General features: G+C 38.3%; 1 protein-coding gene across 8 annotated transcripts in view; it reads right to left on the reverse strand.

Moving 5' to 3' along the window:
- Positions 1–18,261, reverse strand: part of LOC149805869 (coiled-coil domain-containing protein 154-like) — a 170,542-nt gene that overhangs the window by 73,809 nt on the left and 78,472 nt on the right. For all 8 annotated transcript variants that reach the window (XM_089950597.1, XM_089950595.1, XM_089950591.1 and 5 more), the window contains one exon: positions 6,409–6,533. In XM_089950597.1, coding sequence (XP_089806723.1) covers positions 6,409–6,533 — 125 coding nt within the window. The remainder of the gene's footprint in view (positions 1–6,408; positions 6,534–18,261) is intronic.

Consider the following 18,261-nt stretch of genomic DNA (forward strand, 5'->3'; position numbering starts at 1 on the left):
CAATATCGGTTTGGTTATTCTCGAGCGAAGAAAAGTATGATCAGTTTATATTGCCGCGCGGAGATATTTACCGAGATGAAAAATTACATGAATCTATGAAAAATATCGCGGTGAAATATTCGTCAAATCCTGATCAGTTATTAACGAATTGCTTTACTGTTCAGTCTGTTGCCGCTCACGCTGCCAGAGAAAGAAATTCGTGGAAACCTACAAAAAATGAATTTCTCACTGATATTCAACTTAGCTGTATCGAATACGGCCATGGCGGATTGTGGAATACCAAATATTACTTCGAAGATATGATCTCCGTTGATATGAGCGCGTGCTATCCTGGAAGTTTCCTTGGATATGGCGATTGTGCGGATTATTTTGCTAAATTTGGCCATCCCACCAACGAAATGACAAGGGTAGCAATTAACGGACCGTTACCTGATTTTGTCATGACCGGATTCGCTTGTGTCACTTCATTCGAGCTTGCTGAAAATTTACATAAAATTTGTTATATTTGGTTTGGTCGGCATTTATCTCAACGCAGATGGGTCCCTATAGTGTTGTTGAGATATATGCTAGATTCGTCAATGTTAGTATCGTTGACAGTGAGCGAGGCAATTATATCGTATAGAAAACAAACTAAGGTGTGGCTACCGACGGACTGTGAAAACGCGAAAGATATTGGAAGAAAAATAATTGGCAAATTTACTCAAGGAGGATCCGTTGATCATAAACACCGACACGCTAGGTTATTTATCAACGACGCCGAAATGGACTTTATTATTGCCGATACGGTATCGCGAGGAATATTCTGCAACAGAGAAAATATTATCATTGACGGAGTAAAGTTGGGTACCGTAATTAGCTATCTCGATGGAGAATCAGCGCAGTATACGCATTTGAGATCATCGATGCTCGCTTATGTGAGTATAAATTTACTGTCGATGATAAATAAATTTTCTGATATCGCGGTAAGGGTCGCAACGGACTCGTTTTATATCGATAAGAAATATCAGTATAGGCTGGAGAATTTAATCTCCGATGGCTCTTGGGGCACTTGGAGGATAAAAAACGAAGATATCCTAGATTACTGTGAGGACGCCGATGTCGAAGATTGCGATAAATTTCATCGAGATAAATTTGAGGAAATATCGACGGCTGCATCCGCATTTGACCCGATTTCACGTAACAAATTCGTTTACATGAATGGTCCTGGTGGTAGTGGTAAAACAACACGAGCGATAAATTTATTTGCGAAATCTGATATGATCGTGTTGACTCCAACTCACAGATTAGCGCGAGAAATAAGGCAACGCGGCGTTGATTCTGGTACGTATCACAGTTATTTCAAATACAGCGGTGGATTATGGGATTCGGCTCGCATGGGAAATAAATATATCAACAGAATTATAATATTTGATGAAATTTGCACAGTAAATTTAGTTGTATTAAAATCGTTCCTAACCTGGCTGGAGGAGAAAAATACAGCCGTGATAATGTGCGGCGATCATGGCCAGCCTGATCCTATTGATGGAGAATCTCCTCACGAATGGCTCAGGAACTTTGTTGACTATTATGAGGAAATCAACGCCGATTATAGATCCGATGATATTTTACTGACTAAATTTAAGAAATTAATTCGATTACAACCGAATAAAATTCAATGCGATGTGATGAGAAAAATAATCGACGAGACTCCGATGGATATTTTTCTAAATTTGTGGCGTCCCGATCATTTGATTGTTGCTAGTAGGAAAATTGTTCGCGATGTTATTCAGGAAATGTTATTCAAGTTTCATTGCGAGAAATTTCCAACATTACAGGTGCCGTTGTGTTACAGGCCCGCTGATACCAGGAAACAAAATATCAGTGTTACTTTACCATGTGGAGAGGAAAAGATCTTAGTCTTGAATGATATTATTCTCGTTGATATTAATCTTGTCAATGACGCGATAAACGCAGAAAGATCACCATGGAAACTAGGCTACGCAACAACGATACACTCATCGCAGGGATTAACCGTGGATGGCCAAGTTTGGATCGTCGATGATAGAATTTCCTGGTCAAATCTAGTGTATTTAGCCGTGTCAAGAGTAAGAAAATTATCTCAGTTAGGTAGAATTCGGTTTCACATTAATGACGCTGGCGGTAGTTGAGTATCTTTCGGTATTATTTGTAATTCCTCCTTGGTAAATCCGCGTTGTGGCGCTAGTGAATCTAGGAAATAAATTGCCGGTCTTCCCGATGATCTTGTTACGGCTGATATTTTGTGTGTTGTAACGCTCCAATTTGGATCAGTTGCTCTTTTTCTTCCTCCTTCGGCCTCGCCTTCTTTATATAAGTTCCGGACAGTGACGCTACCTAATACAGGCGGAATTGCGGAATCTCGCTTTAGGGGTATATTTGTTTTTGTAATTGCAATTGCGGGTTTCATTGCTATTGTTCTCGTTGTCTCGTTATTTAGTGCGTTAATCACATGAGGCAACCTCGATACCCAATCATGAGATCGATTATCTTGAATAAATTCACGCGCGTACTGATATCCGAATAATCGTTCTGCGAGCGTTTTGTTGAATCTCTCAACGATAGCTTGATTGTGATGAACACCTACAATACCGCGACGGATTTTAACATTATTCTTTTTCATCAGTGAAGTAACCGCGCCAAGAAATTCTCGACCTGGATCAACCTGGAGAAGCTTCGGCCATGTTAATGGAGATCGTGAATAAATTTCGCTAAACGCCTTAGCGATCTCCGTTGCTGTTTTATTCGATAACGGTTCCGCTTCCTTGTATCTGCTAGCGATATCAACAACCGTCAACACATACTTGTATGTGACTCCGTCGACGGTATCGTAAGGAAGAAACATTAAATCAGCCTGATGGACTTCATTAGGGACGCTGACAGAGAAACTCGCATATGATATTTTCTTAGGTGGAGGAAGATAAATTTGCCAGACTGCCTGTTTCGATAGCCACGATTCAGCAACGGACTGTTTTACTTTAGCGGCTTTGGCAAGTTTGGCTATTGCTGATTTTCCTCGCCAGAATCCTCGCGGAGAATAATATATTTGCTCCATTATTATTTACCAGCGCCGAATACTAATTTACCTTTCATCGCGCCTTTTATCAACCAGGTTGCCAATTTTTCTTTGAAACTTTTGTCAGGAATCGCGTCTATTGCATGAATTAGCCTAATATCAGCGAGATGTCTTTGTTGTAAATCCCCGCTACGATACGCAAGATCGTGATAGTAACACGCGTTATCGATGGCGTTTACTGGATCTTCGCCGGGATTTGGTTGATTATTATTGTTGAGTCTTATATCGAGCCTCGTGCCGGGTCCGCAGTAATTGTATCCTGGCAGATGCTTTTCTCCGGGATATTTCGCCCAGGGCAAGCCAGGTAGATTTTTCATGGAGGCGGCAATGTCTCCTCCGGTTCTTCTATTTTTTTTTTTACAAATTTGAACTTGCGTGTTTTACAAACTTCGCATTCTCCTGCAATTGCGTTCCTGTTATTGCGTGTGACGATTTCGGTTGGATTTATCGTAGCTGTGCGCGTGCGACACTTAACACAATATAGATCCATAATATTCTAGTAACATGAATGTAATTGATTTTTCCGCCACGAAGAAACGCGAGCAAGCGAAACACAACGCGGTGTTACCAAATTCGATTAGGATGATAATTATCGGCCCGTCCGGTTCTGGAAAAACTCAATTGTTGCTAAATTTGATAATGCGATGGCTAAAATGGGACAAATTGTATTTGGTTGCACCGTCCGTTGATGATCAGCGTTGCTATCAGGTACTAAAAGAATTTAGCGACAATACCGACGAAGGCACAATTGAATTCATCACAGACATCAATGAAACCCCATCCGTGGAAAATTTAGATGGCGATGTTAATAATCTTGTTGTTTTCGATGATGTTATGCTGGATAAGCAAACTAATCCGGCTAGGATATTCTCGCGTGGCCGACACAAGAACACCGATGTTATTTACGTGACGCAGCGATATACACAAATTCCAAAGGTAATTAGGGACAATTGTAACATTTTGTCGGTTTTCAATGGCGTCGATACTCACACGCTGAGAAATATTCATCAGACTTGGTGCAACGGCGATATGGACATAAACAAATTTAAAAATTTCTTCAGCCGCGCCCAGGCAACACCGCATGGTTTTATCACGATTAATCTTCATGATCCGCGTAGTAGATATCGAATCGGTCTTGATCAATTTTATTCATGAGACTTGCAGCCAAACTTTGCAAACTTCATCGACACCAGAATAAATTCCCCCCCCCCCTAAAATCGTTGTCCAAAATCAATGATTTTTGCACACAAAAATTGCAATCTGTGACGAATTTACGCAAATTAATTCTCGCAGGAAGGCTTATTTTTGAAATCTGAGGCTTCTACGGAGAAAGTTCTCGTAGGAAGCTTTATTTTGGTCTGGGGGTCTGGTCTGTAGAACTTCCCTGCTGCTGACAAATGTTATTTTTATTACAACACAAGCTGACCTCAGAAGCCAACTTTGGATACTTTTAAGGTCATTTCTTTTAAAGGATTAATATAAAAGTTTATTTATTACAAAGCAATTCAATCTCAGAAGCCAACTTTTGATTCTTTTAAGTGTGCATATTATGTTTTTTTTATATACAAAGTTGGCCGACATGAGGAAGTTAACTTTGGTTCCTTTTCACTGTGAATTTTGAAAATAAGTCGATAAAGAGTAGTACTTTGTACATGCTCATTGATAACTCAGCATCGCCCAGAGGATTTGGAGAAAATAAAATAGTTTGATGAGTTCATGAAGGCCAGAAGAGAAGATGATTTCGCCAACAATATGATCATTAACATGGATGAAATTCCTGGATGCACTGTTGATTAGATGGGGGTTCAAAGTGTGAGAATTAACATGACTGCCGCAGATTTAAAAACAAAACAAAATCTGACTTCAGTATTTGCAGTTTTCACTTCAGGATATATGTTGCCTCCAACAATAATTTTTCATGACATGAGAAAAAAATATATTCATGCACCAAAAAATTGGATCATACATGTGCAGGAGAAGGATGGGTTGATGAGATGATGCAGCATCAGATTAAAGAGTTTTATCTCAAGTACACAATTTTTTAAAAAAAATAAAATTTCAATTGGAGTGCATTTTCCAACATGTAATTTTCAAATGGTTTAAAAGGTGTCCCACAACTTACAACTCCAAAAAAACAATGTCCCAGAACATAGAGTGCATACAAAAATTACTTTAAAAATTATTTATGGTGTCCCAACAAATATGGTGTCCCATCATATACAGTAAAAACAGCAAATGTAGTTCAACCTCTATGACACCTACATTATAAGTGTGTAAATAGTGACAGCTGCTAACACAAACCTTTAAATTTATCAGCTAACAAAAACAAGAATACCCTGTATGGTACATTATACATCTGCTACATGTTTTATAGTTTCTGTGCAAAGACACTAAAAAAGCATAACCGACAACAGACAGCACTGACCTTTGGATCACAGTAACTCCAATCTTTAAAAGTATGATCAATAGTTTCCTATGGTAATCAAAATGCAAATAATTTTTAACATTGTTCCAAGAAGATGGTGTTAAACAATAGTTATCACAAAGAATCTAATGCTTTTTAATTGGGTCATTGTGTTCCTCTTCTTTAGGCTGTCTAGACTAACATCTGTGGCTTATTTCCTTCCCAAATAAGCAAGCCTCCTCAAAGTTTAGCGTCATTATGTTGTGTAATTAAAGCTATTTTATATAAATTATTCCCATTCATTTTAGTGTGATCTTAACATTTGATTTTTCAATCTTATATATTTATTTCTAGTCCCATGAGCAAGCCATTAACAATGTTTCATTCAAGTGTATACTCTAAAATTCAACAGTGTAGAAACCATTTTTATCTGTAACCTTAACTTTTTTTCCTCCAAAATCAATAGGTATCTTTCCTACCCATAGTGCAAACTAACCACCAAGTCTGGTCAAGGTACCAGATCTATGTGTAGAAATCATTTATTTCAACTAATTCAGTGACATTGACCATTTATTTTTTGAACCCAAAACCAAGTGTCATTGTTATTGGAAGTGCAAGCCATTCATGAAGTCTGGTCATGATTCATGATATCAACTTAAAGTTGCTGTGTCAAAACTAGACAGTCAAAAGGACTTAAATTGATGGACAGATAAATGCCATACCATGATATGTTACAACAAAAACTCAAATGTCATTCTGTTTAAAGAAATAATGGTAAGCATTCACAATGAAGAATTCAATTTAATCTGATAAAATTCAAACTGTTTTAAAATGTTTTGATTTGTAATGTAATTGTTCTGCTTAGAGAGGTTTGTGACAAAGCAGCAAGTACTTTTTCGTTCTTTTCTTTTACCTGGACTTAATTTCAGCAGCTAGAATTTTATCAACTTGTTTCTTATTTTCCTCCAACTGCTTTTCCAGAATTGTGATAGACTGATCCAACTTTGCCAGTGTCTCCCTGGTCTTGCCACGGTCACCCTGAATAAATAATTTTGTTAATATTACTATTTATGTAAACAAATAACAGTATTAGCCTTAGTGTTATGAGGAGTAGAAGGGGAAGATTCAGCTCTAAATTAAACAGAACATGTTTGCTCCTTCAGTATCAAAAACCTATCTGTTATGAATTTCTAGATGTAAAATAATGTCCTTACTTAACAAAAACTAGAAATGTGTCTAGACGACACATTCCAATGAATGTGGAATAATTAAAGAAACTCTAATTAAGGGGCAAGGGCAAACATGAAAGTCAATAGAACCATGTGTTATGACTCTATAGTCTTAAACTAAGTAATATAAAAGAGCTAAAACCAATGGGTTATGGAAAATTCAACAACTAATTTATTTCCCTGGAATAGAAAAGTGAATTTTTTTTTAATTACAGTATTGTGAATTAAATCCCAAATAGTTCTAAAAGGTATGTCACAAGTCCAGAAGTCTAGAGTATTATAAATGAATTCCAATGGTGTTCTGAATGAATTGCAATCATGAAAGTGTGTGATGTACCTATAGCCTGAAAGTGTTGATGTGCTTAGCAGTCTTGATGTATCACATTGATTCAATTCACAATATCCTTGAATGAATTGACAATAATCCAAAACTAGTTATTTAGTTCAAAAATTATTAATGACCACTTTGTAATTCCAATGAATAATTTAAATAAATAAATCCTCTCAAATTAAAACTGAACACAACTACAATATATTTCACTAAAACTGATGTTAAGATAAAGAATGAAGAATTTATGTTCAATTTTTTTACCTTATATAAAAACACTAAGACACAATAAGAGAACCTGGATGAGGGTCATTTTCTCATCAAATTCATTTTCTGAATATTCAAAGTTGTAAACAAGGTCAGGTCACTTACTAAAAATTTAGTAAAGAACATGCCAAACTGCAGGTATACCAGGAATTCTCAAGGGGTATATCAATGTCCTCAATTCAAACTGAGGTAAACATGTTTACCAACAAATAATAGTTTTCTTAATGTACAATCTACAGTTATAGACAAATATTAGCTATGCAATATGTTAATTATTTTTTTTAAAAGGCATTAGTCGGGTAGGTCCAACTCCTACCCACAAATATGGACAAAAGTCAATTACACAATACAAATTAAATATACATAGCATATAATCATGAATAAAAGCCAACAAACAATACAAATTAAATGTACATAACACATGATTAAGTCAAAGTTTAAAAGACAAATGTGAAAATCAGGTCTTCTTGAAACCAAACTTAGTCCAAATTTTGTTTCAGACCATTAGGGCCTTTAAAAGTTACAAATCTGAAACATAATTTTGATTTACTGGATGTAAGACATGTTTGTGAACAGTGAGACAGACATGAAAAACATTAGTTTTCTCCCTTCTACAGAATATGGCATGGGCATCATTCTGTCAAAAAATCACACTCATAACAAATGTAAAACAAATGCACCCACTGGACACTATATTCCCCATTATAGAGAAATACTAAAGTATGTGAAAGCCTTTGAATATTATAGAGGAAAGCCTTTGTACATTATAGGGGAAAGCCTTTGTACATTATAGAGGAAAACTAAACATTCTGATTTGGCATCTGAAACAAGCTCTTCTGGTTTTCATATAGCCTGGACTTACTCTATATACTTGCCTATAAGAAAAGTCCAAATGCAACTGCACTGACCCACATCTGCTGTCACATAATGCACTGGGAGATGTGAGTCTGGGCAGTTTGTAAGGAGTAATCATAGAAGAAAAAAAAACAGAGACCTTGACCCATAGGCACTTTATGCTACAACAGATCTGGATCTCTGTTGTTTGCAGTTTGCCTCCACTTATAAGCGAGTCTGTATGGTAAACAAACTGGAATATTTTGAAGGTTTGCAGCAGTGTTACAAGTCTATGCTCTTAAAATAAGTAAAAGAAAAGAGTGAAGACAATAAGCCTTGTAAAATTTTACAAAAGAATTTATTTCCCTAGAACACAAAGTGAAAAATTAGAATTTTTTTTTTACGGTATTGCAAAATAAATCCAAATTGTAATCCAAGAATTAGACACAAGTCCTAGTAATAAAAAGTCCTGAATAAAACTCAATTCAAGTCCTGAAGAGATTTAAAATTGAAGGCAATGACATGTCTGTATAGCCTACGAAGTACTAATGTGTCAATAGTCTCTTGTAGAATCATGGAAATATTATTCCAAGTTTGAATTCAGTATAAATTGCAATGAATGTCATTATCCAAGAATTTTGTCAGAGCACTTTTGTATTTCCAGAGAAAATAATCACTTGAATTCAATAATTTAAAGAAAGTAAAATTTGGCCCAAACTGGTCACAACATAATACAGATTAAAGTGCTAGATGTTAAAGCACAACTGGTAAAATCCTTAGTCACAAGATAATATAGTTCTCTGCTTGACCTCAGGTCACATCAGCATTTTCTAAAAACAACCATTACCTAATGGAAAATAACCTTCTAGAATGGTCTTAATGAGCCTTGTTTGCTTACAACACAATAAGTTATAAACTTCACATGGGAATCTCCAAAACCCTGACCCTGATCAACATATTAACCACTTCTTGTTTACCTGAATAATATATTGGTTAATAAGCTCATATACAAAGAGTATAATGATGTTATTTTTAGTTGTTTACATAAATGAAATAAAAAAAAATGTCAATCAAGTCAAGCAGAAATTAACTCAATTTTGGACAAGGTTAAGTCCAGCAAACAATGTTACATCACAATAACATGTAATGAAATTTAAAAATTTTTAAAACTAACACAAACAATTTAAATTAAATATACATAACAGCAGAATGTATATTGACACCATTTATTTGAATATTTCTGACATCAAAAGACTCTCCCCCTTTTAATTTAGGTGAATCACTTTCACTTTTTCTTCTAGACAGTGTACTATATCTGATGACATTGTGCACTTTCTGCAACAACCTATTCCTTCAATTACAATTTATAGCTATGACACAAGATGTTCAGTGTTTGCAAAGGAACTGAGCTTGTCACGTGATTAAATGCTTTTAGTCTGGTACCCTTTCAAGTATATTTTTGTAATGTTTGAGAGAGAAGCCACAATGGCCGTCATACCATTTTACAACCTGGTGATTGAATGTCACACTGACTTGAGCTGAACAATACTGTGCTTCTCAACAGTTACATTTATGTCATCTTGATAATTATCAGTGTTAATAATAACCAGCAATTATCCATGTGACAAAAGCTAACATCTAATGATGCTTGCATTACTTTCTCCTTTGTATGGATTCAAGTTATTTATCAGAATGCTGAAACAATGGTGGATTTAGAAATCAAAAAATATTTGTGAAATTTCTATCTGTAAACATGTCCACATATGAGGGGTACATTTGAGAATTTTTCATTTAACCCTTTACCTCATGCAAGCGTCTTTGGACGCCTCTACTCTATTCGCATTGAAGCGCCTTTTGACACCTCTACAAGATTCGCATGGAAGCACCTTTTGATGCCTGCTGTAAACATCAGCCATTTTGAGCTGGTTTTCATAGCGCCACCTTCGGGGAAAACCCCCCTATTAGATACTACATTCATTTCTGCGAATGACAATTACGTCAGATCACGTGGTCGCTATTTATGCACTGGTCGATATCTGCTATTTAAAGTAACTGGGTCATAATCTCCCCTCTCCAAAATGGTGGCAGCAGATTTCATTCAGTACATATGAAGTTTTCACGATTAGAATCAAAACCATGAAAAATTTAATAACTTAGGTAAAGGCTCTGATATTGATGTTGGCAGCAATTAGTTTTATAAATTATCAAATTCAGATGACTTAGTGATGAAGACGCACACAAAAGCCTTGTAAATTTCGAGTATCAGAAATGGCAGCTATGGTTGGTCACGCGGCCTCACTAACATGACGGTGAACGAGTTCTCTCTCAATTTTAAAGCACATAAAAAATTCTTTCGTGAAAAATAATTACACAGCTATAACAATCGGACTTTACTCTAAAAATTTTCCACATATATGTACCAAAAATGTAAAATTGTTAAAATTGCTGTTAAACGTAACATACACTACATTGCTTAACAGTTCACAGGCAGGATTTCATTCAGTACTTACAAAGTTTTCATGGTTAGAATCACAACTATGAAAGATTCAATAACTTAGGTAAAGGCTCTGATATTATATAGGCAGCAATTAGTTTTTATAAATTATCAAATTTAGATGACTTAGTGATGTAGACGCAGGCGAAAAACATGTAAATTTTGAGTATGGGAAATGGCAGCTACGGTTGGTCATGCGGCCTCACTGACATGACGATGAATGAGTTCTCTCTCGATTTTAAAGCATATAAAAAATTCTTCCATGAAAAATAATTACACAGATATAATAATCGGACTTTACTCTTACATTTTTCCACATATAATAGATGTGTAGCAGCAGGGGGGGGGCGAATCCGACATTTTGTCCAATCGTCATTTTGCTTTATTAATACTTTCTGCACTCAGCGGATCCGGTGTCGTCAGCGCCCGGTAAAAAAAAAACGACGTCGTCGTCGGGGGTCGTCCAATCGTCATTTGGTTTAATTAATACTTTCTGCACTCAGCGATCCCAGTGTTGTCAGCGTCGGGTAAAAAGCGCGACGACCGCGTCGATGTCATTGCCCCCCTGCTGCTAAGGGGCTATTTACAATGAAAATTATTTACAACTAACCGAATATTTGGTCAAGTCCGATACGATATCGTGTCCGAGGATCATGTAAATTTATCGTTACAAATCCATGTGGGGTCGACTGAGCATGACTAAAAAAGTTTCGAAAACCATTAAAGTCCATGTCACCGCCGCACCATATCTGCCAAATATTTCGTAGCGTGTGCGTATCAACGCCGTTGAATACAGCAAGAATATTACAGTTGTCTCTGATTACTTTTGGAATCTGAGTGTATCGTTGAGTGACATATATCACGTCGGTGTTTTTATGCCTGCCTCTGGAAAATATCCTAGCTGGGTTTTTTTGATTGTCTAACATAACATCATCGTACACGACTAGATTGTTAACGTCGCCATCAATATCATCAATACCTGGTGCATCATTGATATCTGTAATAAACTCAATAACATTTTTTTCAGCGATCGCTGATGCATTCTCGTTAAAATCTTTCAACACCTCGTAGCATCGTTGACCATCCACGCCAGGGGCGATTAAATACAACTTATCCCACTTCATCCATCTCATTATTAAATTGAGTAACAATTGCGTCTTGCCGGATCCAGATGGTCCGATGATAATCATCCGGATCGAGTTTGGTAACGCTGCAACATGCTTAACTGGTTCTCTCGTTTTAGTCGCCGAAAAATCAATTATATTCATATCTCTATACATAAATTATGGATTTATATTGTGTGAAGTGTAGAGTGCGTACTGGCACAAATGATATGACAACCGTTACAACAAGAAATAACAGATCGGCACTTACTGGTAAGTGTGTACAATGCGGTACAAAGAAATTTAGATTTATTTCTATTAGACCCGGGGATGCTTTAAAAAAAAGCGAGGAGGTGATATTGCAGCCAAGTTATCAAAACTCCCCGGAACACCGTGGGCAAAGTATCCAGGAGAAAAGCACCTCCCAGGATATAGCTACTGTGGCCCCGGAACACGATTAGATATCAGACTCGATGATCAAAATCAGCCCAAACCCGGTGAGTATCCAATAAACGCTATCGATAAGGCGTGTCATGCTCATGATATTGCTTACTACAAAAGTAGCGATCTGCAACAGCGTCATATCCCGGATGTAAAATTAATTCACGCGTTAAATGCTATTCCTGATAAATCATTCAAAGAAAAATTGGCTTCATGGTTGGTAAAATCGGCTATGAAAGGTAAATTAATGATTGGAAGCGGAGCTTCTCGCGCTGGTAATTGAAAACGCTAGCGTTTATAATAACAACATGGAATCCATCTATTATTCTCCGAGGGGATACTGGAAGGGGAAGGCCGCAATTGGTAAACTCGCAAGCGCTGCAAAGGTAACAAAGGCCGTTGCGGCTAATTGGTTATCCAAACAGGCTATATGGCAAATCTATCTACCACCGCCTAAACAAATCAACTTTTCGCGCTTTGATGTCAGCGTACCTAATGAAGTTCATCAGGCTGATATACTATTTCTGCCGCATGACAACGGTTACAAATACGCGCTAACCGTAGTTGATGTTGCGAGTCGATACAAACAAGCGGAGCCGTTAAAAACAAAGTCAGCAACTGAAGTAGCCGATGCGTTTGAGCGGATTTATCGAAGGGGTCCTCTGCGCTGGCCAAATCTATTACAAGTTGATCCTGGCAATGAATTTCGCGGCGCTGTTTTATCAACGCTGAAACATCATAGCGTCGCGACACGACGAGGTCATACTGCGCTACATCGTGATCAGGCAATTGTTGAACGATTCAATCGGACTCTTGCTGAACGGTTATTTGGATATCAATACGCGAAAGAATTCATCCAGGAAAAACGATCTCGTGAATGGGTCAAAAGGTTGCCAGGCGTAATTGCAGCGTTAAATAACGAGATTACCCGAGCAATCAACATGAAGCCCAGCGACGCGATTAAAAAAAAGTATATACCCGGAAGATCAAAAATAGATAGCGTTTCCAAGCCGATTCTCGGCGATGTCACTGTTAGATATCTGTATGAACCAGGAGAGCTTGAAGGCGGTAAAAAAAGAACTACTGATCCTATTTGGAGTGTTACCACACATAACATATCAACGATAACACGATCAACTGGTAGACCACCGATCTATAGACTGGATTCAACTGCCCCACAGCGGGGGTTTACACGCGAGCAACTACAAGTGATACCTGACGATACTCAATTGCCCCCGCGTGGTCTTAACTAGCGCCGTTGCGTCTATTGCACTCAAGACAGGTCAACCTCACATTACCACGGATATGACCGAAACTGTTATCGATCCTGTCCACGGTAAATTGGCGAGCGTCTTTATCCGAATAACGCCAGCGTATTACACAATTGCAACTCGCGCAGTGATTATTCTGTTGTTGTCGTAACGCAATTATTAATTCGGCATCAATATCAAAACGCCGCTGTTTTTTTTATCCTGTTGGCGGTAACCCGAGAGCTTTCTATCAATGACGCTAGCATCAATAATGTCATCGTTGTCACTGGCTTCGTCAATAACAATTGTTCGAAGCTGATTCATTCTCCGTACTCTGGATACTGCAAGATAGACTAGATTTGACCATTCGATGCGATTATCAACCATCCAAACAATTGTATCCGTGATAGTCAATCCCTGCGAGGAATGTATTGTCGTTGCGTATCCTAGCGTCCACGGGGATTTATCAGCACGTAGCGCGTCCTCGACGACGCTGATATCAACGAGCACAATATCATTCAGCACAAGAATTTGTTTTTTTGTCCCTGACGCTGTCGGGTCCGGGATTTCAACTTCAGTGTTCTGCCGCCGTGTGTTCGCGGGTCTATAACATAACGGCACTGGACGCGTTGGAAACTTTTCCTTATGCAACGCAAACAACTTCCGCTGAAGTGTGTCTCTGACTATCTTTCTACTCGCTACAATCAAATCGTTTGGTCTCCATGTTTCCCAGAATTCATTTAACGGCGTTTCCGGAATCACCTCGCGGATTATTTCACATTGAACTCTATCCGGCTGTAATCTGATTAATTTTTTAACCTCGCGCAGTTGTTCATCAAGTGCTCGGTAATCAGTATCGGTTTCTTCATAATAGTCCACAAAACCCTTTAACCAATCATGTGGACCCTCGCCGACAAATGGTGGTGGTTGGCCATGATCTCCGCACATTATCACCGCTGTATTCGCGCGCAGCAACCACTCAAGAAACATTTGTAAAACATCTAACGAAACAGTACATATCTCATCCCAGATGATAACCTCAGGAATAAATTTTTCACCCATTCGATCAGGAGTCCACTCACCGCCGCTGTATCGAAAAAAGCTGTGATAAGTAACGGCGTCAACATTTCGTTGTTTTATCTCTCGCGCTAGTCTATGGGTCGGTGTAAGCACGATTATACTTGCCCGCGTTAGAAATAATTCAATTGCCCGAGTCGTCTTTCCTGACCCGCCACAACCGCTTAAATAAACTGTTTTATATCTACAAATTGGATCAGAACACGGTGGTGCATTAGACCATTCTGATAGATTATCACCGCGTAAGTAATTATTTTCAACGGTGACATCTGCTGACGGGGAATAATCGCGTCGTATTTCATTTTTAATTCTCCATATACCCCAACTCTCGTCCGGACTAGTAAACTCGGCTATGTTTCCCTTATACTTTACGTCTATGTAAAATGAATCAATCGCAACTCTAACCGCGGTGTCGGGAAATCTATTTATCATCGAGAATAAATTTATAGCGGCGTAACCCAGCATAGACGCCCTCAAATGTGGATATGCCGGGCTGTCTCCATCGCTGTAGGTAACAACTGTACCCAACCTTGTTCCATTGGACAAGAAAGCTGTTTTGCAGTTCACGTATCTATTTTTTGCCACTGCGTCCTTGATTACGAAATCATATTCTGCGTCATCTATAATCAGCCGTGAGCAATATCGTTTGTAGTCGCAGTTTTTTCCACCTTGTGTGAACTTACCGATTATTCTTCTACCGAGATCTTTTGCCTCGCGGTTTCGTTGGTTGAATATCTTTTTGGACCATTCGATGATATATTCCTCGTCGGCATCAATGTGTTTTCTGGATTCGTCAATTATGCTATCTAGACGCTCCGGTTCTGGTAACCAGACTTCAGTCTGCGCCCGGTATGATATAATCGCGTCACTGACAATCAACGATACAAGCATGCTACAATCAATCACAAACCGTAGCAGCGCTATTGGAAGCCACTTCTTTTCAGACATGTGTCTACCGATCCAAATATAACAACAGCGATGAAGTCCTGCTGCGAATTCAAATGATACTATGCGAGCGAATCCGGTTAAATCAAAATCAGGTAGTGGTCCATTAATAGCAACACGAGTCATTTCATGTCTGGGGTGTCCAAATCGTTTAAAGTACCCAGCGGCGGATCCATACCCGAGAAAACTCGCTGGATAACAGGCAACCATATCAACGGAAATCATAGCGTCGCGGTTGTATTCAGTGTTCCATAGTCCACCGTGATAGTATTCCAAACAACTGGATTGTACATCCGGTAGAAATTCCTTGCGCGTTGGTCTCCACGCATTTTTCCTTGCTGCAACATGAGCCGCAACCGATGGAATCGTAAAACAATTTGTTAGCAGTTGTTCATCATGCTCTTCAAATTCCATAGCGGTTTTTTTCATCTTGTTGTGAAACGCTTCAGTGCGATATAATTCACCGTTTGGTCTTACAAACTGATCAAAGGTATCCGCATCGTTTTCAGCGCTGCGAAGTAACCACACTGATACAGGGTCGTTTTTACACAAACAAGCAATAGCATCAAATAGTTTCCTCTCCGCGAGAAAACCATCCTCTCCCAGGAATTCCCCCGGGATATACTTTACTGTTCTATCCCGTGGAAATATTGTGACCGCGGTCGTCCACGGGTGTTCGTTATGATCAATAATTTTGATTGGGGCTCCATTTGATTTATACTTTGATTCATATAATACTTCACCGGTTATCGTTGTAACGGTTATTGGAAATCTCAGCGACGTTTCTAATTTCGCTATGTCGCTGATGGTTGCTCCTCGCTCGCGCACTGTCTCCTCCCATTGGTTTATTTTGCTACGTCGTAAATCGGTCAGTTTATTTCCTCGACACGCATTTGTAAAATGCTCTATTACTCGTTCTGCTACACAATTTATCCCCGTTGACTGTTTCATCGGCGCTAGTTTTCCGATATCAGGTTTCTTATTTAACGGGTATATTCCATAAACAACTGCTGTTTCAGGATACGCTCGTTCATAGTATGGTCTGTCAACTCCGGTTAACAGCCCTGGCTTGGAGTCGCGGCTAACAATAACTGATTTCTTGTCGCTGAGAACCGGTTCAAATTTATCACGTATGATCCAATTACCTGATTCCACCCGGACAATGAATTTTACTCTGAAGAAATACTTTTTACCGTCAAGTTGTGATATTATCGTTGCTGCGCGGTTGTCGTTCATGGTAGCATCAACAACACCATCAATTCGAAATGTTGACCAACTATGAGATGCACCATCACGCTTGAATTCATTGATACAATCGCGTATTTTATTCAACAGGGTTCTATCGTTTATTAACGCTTTTGGTGCGTCCTTGAGGACTCTATCGAGATTGAACTTAATATTTTTCCAGGGCTTAATTGCTGCTAATCTTTCGAACTCCTCCATATAATTAAAACACGTATTTAAATGAAAGAATATAGTATAATGAATCACTGGAAATGGTTGATGATTGGGTCGACAACCCCGTGCAATAAATCATGTAGAGGTGAATTCTGCGGGTATCATTCACAAAGCGTTCGTAATGGTTCTCTTGGCCCCCTCCCGTGCTTGGTTTGCCACGTTGGTGTAAGAGGAAAATCACAGTTGTGTATCAATTGTGGCGGAAAGCGATACAGGGAACTAAAACGCTATTATGATAAACGAATAAAAAATGCCGTCATTGACCCCACCGCTGACTCCGTCAAGGACAAAATCATCAAAACTCCTCAGGACTACATTGCAAGGTTTATAATTAAACCAAATAATGAATTAGACAAGTAGTATTATTATACAAATGAACCAAGAATTTCAGCCGCATCCTGTGCTCGTTAATTACGAGGCATCTCGCGACGGCGTTGTTAGAAACCGCAGACTAAAAAAACCAGTTGGTACCGTAAATAATCACGGGTATTTGATGTTTGGTGCCGGAAAGAAGAAGTATCTTGTTCACAGGGTGGTATATGAAGCGTTTAAGGGGCCAATCGAGGATGGTTTCGTTATTGATCACATTGATTCTGATTGTCTAAATAATTCTCTTATAAACCTGCAAGCCATCTCTCAGAGTGAAAATAATAAAAAAGGCCAAACTGGTAAGTTTTCAAAGCAAGCAAGGGGGGTCAAATCGTTTGATACATCAACGCACGAGGAAAAAATATTTCAGTCGATGAATGAGGCAGGAAAATATTTCGATATTTGTAGAGCCTCAGTTCGAGATGTTGCAGAGAATATAACTAAAACAGCGATCTCAAAAAAGACGGGTCGCAGAATTCGATTTTCATATATAAATAAATCCTTGTCACCGTGACGAAGTCGCCATGACGAATTGTCTGTTTAATACTTAACACACCTCGGGATTGATACGCAGGGTTCATTTTGTAAAATAATTTTTTTTTATTTAGAAATAAGATGTTTTATAAGAATATGAATATCGAAGACATCAATAATATATTAACCGAGATTTCAAAATTAAAAAATCAGGAATTGTATTATCTGATAAGCTTGATAACCAAACAATATTGTCCGATTATGAAATTATTAACGAGCAATCAAAGAAAGGTCGATATACCCTGCCACGTGAGTATTCTTTTATAAAGCGATTACAATATACGATCAATGAAAACCTGTATGGCAATGACGTAAATGCATTTATTGGACTATTTACTGCCGTTGAAAAAATACGAAAACAACTCGGACAGGCTTTTGAACGGCGTCGAGAAATCTCTAATAAAATTAAAAACATCAGGAAGATTCTAGACGAAGAC

Source organism: Sinohyriopsis cumingii, chromosome 2 (genome assembly GCF_028554795.1).
Source record: "Sinohyriopsis cumingii isolate HCF-2022 chromosome 2, ASM2855479v2, whole genome shotgun sequence".
In the NCBI taxonomy this organism is placed as follows: Eukaryota; Metazoa; Mollusca; class Bivalvia; order Unionida; family Unionidae; genus Sinohyriopsis; species Sinohyriopsis cumingii.